Here is a 10,852-nt window from a genome sequence, read left to right on the forward strand (position 1 = left end):
AGACATAATTTGCAGTGCCCAATGCAAGGTGAAAATCCAGCCTCTTGTTCAAAAACTGTTAGGAGTTTCAAGAGGGTGACAGAAGAGCATTAAGCCAAGCTGGGGGCCCTTGTAAGGACTGATCACATGCCCATGAAGTTGCCCTGAAGAGGGGTCTTAGGGAAAGTGAGCAAAGGATGAGGCCACATGAAGGGCAGCCACAGGGGTCTTCTTTCGGCCTAGCGGTCTCCTGAGCAAACATAAGAGAACCAGCAAACACACAGGTGAATCAGCCAACATTTCCCAAGTGGAAAGCACGCTCCACTTAGGCGTTCGCCGCTTTCCCAAGTAACCAGTCCACCTTGGTCGACCAGCGGCCTCAGAGTGCCCAGGTCTGGCCTTATTTGGAGGAGGAAGGGCATTTAAATCTCATCTCTGAGCTCTGGCTGGTGTGGTTCAGTGGACTGAGCACTAGCCTGCAAACCAAAGGGCCGTGGGTTCAATTCCCAGTCAAGGCACATGCCTGGGTTGCGGGCTCGGTCCCCAACTAGGGGCGCATGAGAGGCAACCACACAGCGATGTTTCTCTCCCTCTCTTTCTCTTTCCCTTCCCCTGTCTCTAGAAATAAACAAATAAATCTCATCTCTGGCTTGGGGGAGCTCGAATGCTGGGAAAAGATGTCAAGCTTGGGGACCATCTGGGAAAAGAACCTCTGGAGCTGTTTCTTTGATTTACAGAACTGACAACCTAGGACACCGGCCTTTGGCAAGTACTAAGAATGATGGCCCAGAAAAGAATCAAGTGATTAAGAACGGGCTTGTCTGGCCCTGTCCTTCAGCCCCTGACCCTGGGGTTTGTGTGGCTGGGAGGCCTGATGTCTCCCTTTCACCAGAAGGATCAAAACCACCTTTCAAAGCAACATAAGCCAGGGCTAATTTTTAGCCCAGATGTAACTTTCTAGTTCCTTTTTCCCACCCCTCATTTCTCAGTTGCCTTTAAAGAGGCCACAGAGAGCTGAAAAACAAATCCAAGTTTAAAGAGACAAGTGCAGAAATGCAAACTGGGCAAGGGGACAGAGCCGCCAGCTGGACGAAATGTGCCTGGAAAACAGCACCCTCTGCTTGGCAGGTGCCGGGGATTTATGGTTGCATTTTGCAGACGTTTCATCACGTTACGAGCCAGCTCAGGAGACCCTCATAAAACTCTTATATGAAAGAACAAACTAGCTGATAAAAGTCAGCTGCTGCCATAAACGCGCTGTGCGGATGGCAATTGAGTAGAGGATTTATTAGTCTGGGCTCTCTGTGCAAATCAAGTACTACTGCGCGCGCCTGAGTCGGGAAGAGGAGAGCCTGAGCGCAGAGGGTCGCTCCCAGCTCACAGGATGGCCATCTGGCCGTGCCAGCTCCCCCTCCCGTCACTTACTCCATTAGAGACCAGAGGGAAGATTCCCCCTGAGTTAAGCTGATGGGGATCTGCTCTTCCATTCCCCCTTCTTGCCCCATAAAACCCCAAGATTCAGCCACTCTCCTCCACCCACTGCATCCCCTGCACATCCTTGATGGAAGCCCTCTCGCGGGGGCTTATCTAGCCGTCTGGCCTGCTCAGCTGTATGCCCGATTTATCTTTGTATCACCGGTAATCGGTTCTGTGCTGGGCACACAGGGAGGCCTCGGGAGGAGTCAATACGGACGTGGCAGGCTGTAAGGCACCATGTAATGTGTTAGTGGTACCCCACTCCAAGGAGCATGAAGGGGAGGGGGGAGTCAGAGCCTGTTGGCATCGAGGACGAGTAGGTGCTGGGAAGCAACAGGAAGAGAAGAAGTGGTGCAATGAGGAAGTTATTTAAGGCCAGTTTCTTTCCCAGAGAAGGGCAATCTTTGTGGCTCCTCTACCCAGCGCTGTCTCTCTGTCTCTCTGTCTCTCTGAGCGGCTTCTTTTTCTCAGAATTGAGGCTATTTCTTAGACAATGATGGGTACTTGCTAAGAAGGCTGATACCGACCCTCCCCACACCTACTGGGTCAGAACCTCTGAGGCTGGGGCCCTAATATGCTATACCAGTCTCAGAAAAAAAATGACTTCACTTTGCACCGTAGAAACCAAAAGGAGCCTTCCAGGAATGACGGGGAGGAGGAAGAGCATCTGGAAGGGGCAGCCCCCCACTCCCCCACCCCCATCTTTCCTTAAGGACTGGCTTTCTCCTCCCAGCCCCTGGAATAAAGGGCAAAAGTGTGACTGGCTCACAGCCCCAGGACCCACTCCAGCCCTCCTGGCTGTGGGACCAGAAAGGAGGGTAGCTGGCCAGGTGGCAGCGCCGAGAGCCCCAGAGGCCTCCTGCACCGATGCCTCACCCGATGGGGGCAGTGCCGCACTTGCCTCTGCTGTTTGGAGGGATTGTGCCCGGTGCAGGGCTGTGTATTCAGGAAACCCCTCCCTCGTCACAGCTGAACGGGTGTCAGGGACGCTTTTGCTTTCTGCAGCAGAGTAGCGCAACGGAAAGACCCCTTTCACCGGCACCGAGAACATTCTGGCAATGTCGCCAAGTAGCTGTGGCATTCAGAGAACACTGTGGCTCTCACAGCATACTGTCACAGCACACAGCACTGAGCAGGTGACTCATAAATCTCAAGTGAATTTCAACCCCTTCAGTGTTTATAAATTTACCGAAAGCCCTCACATACCTCCTCTCACTTAAAACTTACAACCCTGTCAGGACAGATATCATCTCCATTATACAGAAGAAACAGAAACTTAGAGGGACAATGACTTGCCCAAGATCCCTTGCACTGAGACTTGAACCCAGATCTGGGTCACTTGCAATCCAGAAAGCCTTCCCTGAGTTAATTACAAACACACTAACTCCTTCCCTTCATCCCTGAACCCACTTCTCCAAATGTGCATGCTCCCCACCTTCTCATGAGGGAATTATAACAACCCAATGCTTGAACAAGGTGCAGATGCTAACTGGCCTCTATCCTCCTGACTCAAGTCAGACAAGAGTACTGTAACCATAAAGCCTGGGCTCTCTTTGGGTGGGGAGAAGTCCTTCTCTTCAGGGCCTAGGAGCCCACTGGCTTTGAAAAAACCCTCCTCGCCTGCAAGAACAATCTTGAGGTTGATTTCTAAATGTGGGTGAGGAGGGAAGAGAAAAGAGAGACCTAAGTTCATTGCATTCCAACAGATTTTCTCACAGACGGGGAATGGGGTTCTGAACACAAAGAGTCTGGTTTCCCAACTGAGGGAAACAGAAAAGAACTCACATTTGCTATCTCAACTCAGTCAGTGGCACAGTTGGAAGAGTCTTAGAAAGACTCCAACTATGACGGTTCTCCTTAGTTTCTAGATTTAATGATTCCAATAAAAATAACAGAAGATTTTTTTTGTTCTGTTTTGTTTTAATTGGGGCTGAGTGGGTGGGATGGGATAAATAAAAAACAGCATCATAAGCAGGGGTGGGAGTGGAGGGAGAGTTCCTGATACCTAACGGATGTCAAGGCTTTGGTAACAGCCCACAAGCCCATCAGTAAGGGGCTAAATAAAACACGGTATGCCCATATAACAGAAAACTCTGCAACTGGTTCAGAAAAAATTAAAGCAGCTCTTCATGTATTCACACAGAACCATCTCCAGGATGTAGTAAGTAGGAAAAACAAGGTACAGAACTGGGTATATAGTATTCCACTATTTGTATAACACTATGGAGAATACACAAAAACATATTTGCTTGTTGTATTAGTTATCAATTGCTGTGGGACAAATTACCCTAAAACTTAAGGACTTAAATCATTTATTACCTGTTTCCAGGGGTCAGAGATCGGGCACAGCTTAGCTGGTTGCCTTTGGGGTAGGCCCTCTTGAGGGTGCAGTCAAGCTGTCAGCTGGGGCTGTGATCTCACCTGAAGTCTCAAGTGGGGGAGAGAGGATCTGCTTCCAGGCTCACTCAGGTGGTTGCTGGCAGGCAGCAGTCTCTCCCAAGCTCCCCACAGGGGCTGCCCCCAGCATCGCAGCTGACCTCCCCTGGGGTGAGTGATCCCAGAGTGAGCAAGTGAGTGACAGCACCCAAGGTGGAAGCTGCAGTGTTTTCACAGACTAGTTTCAGAGGTGACACCCCACCACTTCTGCAAATCTGTAAGTCCAGCCCACACCGAAGGGGAAGAGACGGCACGGGCGTGAGCTGGTTGGGGATCATTGCGGGCTACCCTAGAGGTTACCCAGCACTGCCCTTATACAGGCAAAGAATGTTTGTGGAAGAATACGCCAGAAACATCAGGTAGTGGTTGTCTCCAGGAAAGGGAACTGAGTAACTGGGGGAGAACTTTCCAATGAACGTGCTCTTACACCCTTTGAATTTTATGTAAAGCAACAAGCACAATGGCCGACACATAGCAAACATGGCTGAGACTGTCCCCTATGCATGTGGCCTATCTGAGATGTCCCTGTGAAGCACTGTCACCAGCAGTTACTTATCACCTCTCCCACAGCACTCTGTTTCTACCTCAGATACAGCACTTTTATTACTGTATTACAATTTAAGTCTTCAGTTCAGTCCGGCCCTTGGATCATCAGCATCAACACTACCTGGGACCTTGCTAGAAATACAGACTCAAGACCCCCACCCCAGAACTACAGAATCAGCATCTACATTTTAACAAGATACCAGAGATTTACGTGCACAATGAAGCTTGAGGAATACTGGTTTAAATCTTTGTCTCCCTGAACTATAAGCCTTTCTCAGGCTCCCTTTCATCTGGGTCCCTAGAGCACATCCTAAGGCCTGATCGCCTGACTGCCGGCTGGGGAACTCCCATCCCAGCAGCTACGCCCAAGATCACAGGCTGTGGCAAGTCAGTCGCCAAGTCGCCAGCACTGGTCACAAAACCCCGTCGTTTTAGGAGTCCGACCATCCCCAGCCGCTTCCTCCCAGACAGGAAGAGCAGGAGGGAAAAGCACAGCGTTCGGAACCATTCACGCCGCACCACCTCCCCCTGGTGGTGGGCTCTGGAAACTAAAATTGGCTTGGCGATAAGGAGCAATTGCCGTTGGAAAATAATTACTGTTTTCTAGCAACATGACCCTTATTTCCTTAAATCATCAGTCACTTTCTTGTTCTTCAAGGAATCGATTATTGACACAAAAACACAAAACCAGGACTTGATGTCCACCAGGATCGGAGCTTTGAATGATGCGGAGGGCAGTGCCGCTCTATCCCGTCCTTTGTCCTTTCCTCCCCCACTGCTTCCCCGGCGGCGGGTGCTTTGCACTGCCTGTCCCACATTCTCTGCCTCCACCACGCCCTTGAGCCTCAGGAAAGAGAGAGGGATGGCCCATGTCCCCTCAGCAGTGACCTGGCAGGGAGAAGCCCCAATGTCAGAAACACCCAGCACAATTCTCCCAGGAGCCAGCCCTTGCGCTCTAGACGAGTCTCCAGACATGTCCAGGTGTGATGTCGACATTTCTTAAGAAATACCAGAGTGTCTTCAGCGGTGTGTCCCTGGGCTCCACATAAACACACAGCGTCGTTACTCTCCCAGGAAGAAGGAAACGTTCAAAAGGACATCTGGAATAGGAAGAGAGAAACTGTAACGTACCACCTCTCCAAAGAACACGGAACATCAGACTGACCAAAGACACAGAGGCGCTGTGGGGGCATCTCCAAAATGCTTCCAAAGAAGTGAGACCCAAGGAAATAAACAGGGAGAGGGAGACATGAAGGAAAACGTGAAAAACAGTACCTGGTACCAGGTCTTGGTGTTCATCTTCCAAAATTCGGTCCCAGGCCTTGGGCAAAGCTTGGATGCTTGCCAAGTCTCCCCACTGGATGGAGGACAGGAGGTACTTCCTCTTCAGGTACCTTCCTGGAAGTTAAGGACTGCTCAAAAAGAAAATGAAATATGTTGAAGGGGGAAAAAATCCTGGAAAGCTACAGGGAGCGTGGAAGTGCAGCAATCACGAAGTTTTCTGGGTTGAAAGGTTTGCCCACGCCACAAGTCTCTCCTGAACATCTCTTCACTCACATGGCTCTGGGCCACAGGGACAGAGGAATGGAACATTGCCCTGCAATGTAGGACCTTACCATGGTGAGGAAAACCAGACAATGAAAAGAAAGAATCTACGTGACTTACAACATAAAACTCAGTGGAAGTGTAGAGGATGAACTCACCCAGTTTAGAAGGCAGCAGGAAGGTAGCAAAGGCACAGAAGTGGGGAAGCCTGGAATGGGTTCAGGGACAAGTACCCCTTCTGGTCTGGCTGGCGTGGCACACATGCAGAGTGGGAGGAAAGGTGACCAAGGGGGCAGGCTGCACCAGACACAAACAGCATTGCAGCCCAGCGTGGGGATTCTGCATTCTGCCCTCCTTCCCAAAGAAGCTACCAGAAACTCCTATACAAGCCATAGGATCAGAACTCAAACTCCTGAAGAAATATGGGGTGAGGTCACTCATCGGGGGTGGCTTAGAGGGGAAGAAGCTACACAGAGAAACCCGCCAAGAGGCTCCATGAGATTAAAAGGGCAAGCGAGAGGTAAGAAACTCTGGAAGAGGCAGTGGGGATAGACAAGGAAAATATAAAATGCAGCAGGGAAACAGAATCAAAGGACTTTGCCAGGTGACGGTGTGAACGTGCTCAGAATAGTGCCTGGCACACAAGTGCGCAGTAACGTCAGCTGCAGCTGCAGCTCCTCCTGCCTGGGCGGCTGCCGCCACCGCCGCTCTTGCAATTAAAGAAGAAAACAGAGCAAAAGAGGGAAGATACCGCTTAAGTCTCCAGACTGGGCGATCACACAGCGTTGATTCTATAGCTAAAGGAAAAGGGGGTTGAATGTGAGTGCTAGATAGAGTTCAAGTCTACATCTGAGTTTGCAGTTGCGTGAGCAATCCAGTTGGAGGCATGTACAGGAAACTGAGAATGAAGATGAGAGACAAGAAAGGCTGGATTTGGGAGTTATGATACTAAACAAACGTAGAAACTTAAGCCAGTGGGTAGACGTGGGTATCAGGCAAGAACTGAGCAAAAAAGGCCAGAATAACTAAATGATCTTTCCACTTCTACCCTTGCCCCACACCACCCAAAGTCTTTCTTCAGAACAAAGCCAGGGTAGCCCTGGCCAGTGTAGCTCAGTCGGTTGGAGTGTCATCCTGTAAACTGGAGGGTTGTGGGTTTGATTCCTGGTTAAGGCACATGCCTAGGTTGTGGGTTTGGTCCTGGTCTGGCGCATACAAGAAACAACTGAAGCAACAAACCAGTACTAAGTGATGTTCCTTTCCCTCTTTCTAAAGTCAATATGCATATCCTTGGGTGAGAAATTAAGAAAAAAAAGCCAGGGTGGTTCTGTTAAAAACATAGGTTTGATTATGTTAAAACCTTCTAATGGCTTTCCATCTCACTCAGAAATCCTTTCAAAGACCTCAAGGCCCTCCAAGATAGAGCCCCACCTCTCTGACCACACCTCCTGTTAGGCTTCCCCTCTTCATTCTGCTCTAGCCACACTGGCCTCATTATTTCCTGAACACATCAGGCATGCGCTCACCTCAGGGCCTTTGCATGTGATGTCTTTTCTCCAATGTCACTTTCTCAGTGAGACCTATTTAAGATCACAACACCCCCCACCTTCTCTGCTTTATTTTTCTCCATAGCACTCATCACCACCTGACGTTCTATATGTTTTCCCTTTTTATTGCCTGTCTCCCAACAACTAGAACAATGCCTATAGGTAGTAGCTACTCAATAAATGCAATGAGGGATAACTGTAGGGAAGAACCCAAGTTCTAAAAGACTTCCTGGAACAGCTCTGGACACTATCTGAAACTTGTGCAAAGGATACGAACTTCGATAATGTCTTTCAATATCTTGCAACCATTCCAACATCTCAGCCACAGAGGGGCTCACTACCGAAGCCTGCAGGACAGCATCAATGCCGATGGCGTCTGCATGCTGCTCATAGATCTGAAGCACTTGTTGCACGTGGCTGCTGACTGTGTCACGCACCTTGAGGAGGGCAGCTCTAGGGGAAAGGGTCTGATATTAGGCATTATCATGAGAAAGACCTAAGGCAGGGCTCCTCACCCTTGGCACAGACATTTTGGACCAGAGGACTCTCTGTGGTGGAGGCTGCCCTGTGCTCTGTAGGATGTTGAGCAGCATCCCTGGGCCTCTACCCACTAGATGACAGGACCAAACCATGCCCCCGCTCTCTCCAAGCTGTGACAATTAATAATGTCTCCAGGTACTGCCAAGTGTCCCAATGGGAAAAAATGCCTCCAAATGACACCCATTCATCAAAGGAGATTGGTGACTGTGCCTTGGGGGTAGGGGTGGTTCAAGAACTAAAGCTGTGTGATTTGTCTAGCTGCCAAAGAAAGGAAAGACCAAGGGGCCTGTTTGGGGCTGCCATGGAGCTGTATGAGAAAAGCAAGTGCTCACACAGAATCCCATGCCATGTATGTGAAAAGGGAATAAGAAGAAACGGAAGCAACAAACCAGTACTATCCACATGGTACCCAGCCCCATCCTAGTACATTTCTGAATGGTAAAGTTTGGCTCATGGTACACACAGACACTGTGAACTTAGGAGAGTTGCTTATTCTCCATCACATGTAAAACCAGTCTGTTTTGCTCACTGTGCATCCAAGTATCTAGAACACTGAGACTGGTACAGAGAAAAAAAACACTTGGTGAGTGAATAAAAAGGGTGACTGTGAAGATTAAATACAATAATGCACATAAAGTGCTTGAAGAAGTTCTCAGCTTATGGTAAATTTTGTTATTATTCCATTGGTGACTCTAGGGGCCCTAGCCACCAAACACGGGTTACAATTTCCCAAAGGGCAAGGCATTCCTTAGCTTACAATTGCGGCTTTCGAAGATGTTTGACCATGACCCACAATTTAAAAGTAGACTTAAAATAACAGCCCATATCCACACACAAATATGCAATCAATTGAAATAAAAGTTCATTATCTTAGAATATACCACGACATAATTTGATTGACTATCTCTTCTACTCAGCTAAGGAACTAAATCTGGTTCATCTTGTGTGTGGCATCCCATTGGTGCTTAATAAATGTATTTTGTACAACTGACTACCAAGAAGGCCCCTATTCTTGACAGTTTTGTATTAACCTATGGCACATACTCTATACACTAGAACCTTGTTTGATTCTGGTCAAAGAAAGGTCACACGTGTCCTGTCTTTTCTCTATCCTCATCACCCGTAACTCTGAGACAGAGAGTCTAACATTAGGCATAATAAGGGCTGACGGATGTGCTACTCCTGGGCACAGAGACACCAGGGTACAAAAGAACAAAGTGGTGGGTAAGAGCTCTGGCCTTGGTGTCAGGCACACTTGGGTTAGAATCTCAGCTTTGCTACTTACTAGCTATGAGACCAAAGAGGTGATCTGCTTGAGCCTCAGTTCCCTCACCTGCCAAATGGGAGTAGGTGAGGTTAAGTCACAGAGATATTGAAAAGATTTTATGCAATAATGTAAAAACCTTTAGCACTGTCTTCCACCAAGTTTACAGTATACAGTTGACCCTTCACATGGGATTTAACTGTGCAGGTCTACTTATATGTGGATTTTGCACTGTTCAAGGGTTAACTCATGATTGGGAATCCGTGTCTGGGGAGGGCCAACTGTAGTTATATGTGGATTTCCATTGCCTGGGAGGTCATCACTAACCCCCGTGTTGTTCAAGAGTCAACTGTAATTCCTCATTGCTTTTTACCAAAGAAAACTATAGAGAAGAACTAATAAGCACTTTTCACTGCTTTTCTGTTTTACTTTTTAAACATCTACTAAGTCCACCGCTGCCATGCCCAGCCTCTGACAAGGAAAATGCCAGAAAATGGTTTTCTGACAGAGGGCCCACTGCTAAGAGATGCAAAAGAGGGACGGTTGAGACACCTCCAAATGCCATGCTCTCAAGTCAAAGCCTCATCCTTACTGATTCTAGCTACTTATAGAGCACCCAGTTTTAAACTCTTTCCGCCAAGAAATAGTCATGGAGCCTCTCACAGCCTCTCCGCTAGCTTGTCCAGGACAGTGTCACCAGCTTCCAGCTGCTTGCGCCTCAGCCGCTCCTTTAAATCTGGGAAGGCCCGAAGGGAGGGCACCTCCTCGAACCGTAGGTTCTGTGCCGCCTGCAGCTGCTCCGCCAGATTGCTCAGGGAGGCCAGGAGGGGCCGGCAGTCGCTCAGAGCGCTCTGCCACAGGCCCTGCTGCTCCTCCACCACGGGGAAGCACTTCTTCAGGGCCTCCTGCACCGCAACCAAAGGCCGGTCCTGAGTCATCTTCTGTTGGGGGCAGAAAAAAAAACAAACAGCATTCGGGCCCCAAGTCTGTAGCGGAGGTACCGGGTCAACAGTGGGAGTTATTCCCGTTCTCGGATGAGTTTCAACTAAACGAGGGCTTCCAGATAGGGCTATCTATCCCCTCCGAATAGGAGCACCTTGCGGGAGGCGCTGTCTTACCTTCTTCAGAGGGGCTCTCGGAAGGTGGGGCTCTTGTCTCCTACCTCGGGAAGGGTTTCCCGACTATCCCCAGCGGGAGGCTCTTCTGGAGCTAGGGCAGTCTCCTGCTGCAAACTGCGGATTCCCGGGTCCAACCCCGGGCTCCCCCGCGCCGGATCTATTCTCCCAGAGCCGGAATCTTGTACTCCTCTCCTTGAGATTGCCGGCCGCTTCCCTTGAGCCAGCGAGAAAACTTAAAGCTTAAGGCCATCTCAGTTTGAGAAGCCCGTAGAGCCGCCAACCTGCGCCCGCCGTTTGCTGAGCCTGGCCCCAGGTGAGTCGCGAACATAGGTCGTAAGTCCGCAATGCTTTCTGGGTACTGTAGTCCGCCGTGTGAGCAGGAGCGCTAAGGCGAAGCTTCC

General features: G+C 49.4%; 1 protein-coding gene across 1 annotated transcript; it reads right to left on the reverse strand.

Annotated features, from left to right (window-relative positions):
- Positions 1–5,223: 5,223 nt before the first annotated feature.
- Positions 5,224–10,788, reverse strand: AIRIM (AFG2 interacting ribosome maturation factor). Its single transcript, XM_090269140.1, has 5 exons — positions 10,452–10,788; positions 9,997–10,274; positions 7,803–7,982; positions 5,713–5,831; positions 5,224–5,537 (listed from the first exon to the last, which is right to left on the reverse strand). Exons 2-5 carry the CDS (start codon positions 10,269–10,271, stop codon positions 5,500–5,502), a joined length of 612 nt encoding a protein of 203 aa, XP_090125266.1. The 5' UTR covers positions 10,272–10,274; positions 10,452–10,788; the 3' UTR covers positions 5,224–5,499.
- Positions 10,789–10,852: the final 64 nt, after the last annotated feature.

The sequence above is a fragment of the Furipterus horrens genome, unplaced genomic scaffold, assembly GCF_987537825.1.
Source record: "Furipterus horrens unplaced genomic scaffold, mFurHor1.1.pri manual_scaffold_3, whole genome shotgun sequence".
In the NCBI taxonomy this organism is placed as follows: Eukaryota; Metazoa; Chordata; class Mammalia; order Chiroptera; family Furipteridae; genus Furipterus; species Furipterus horrens.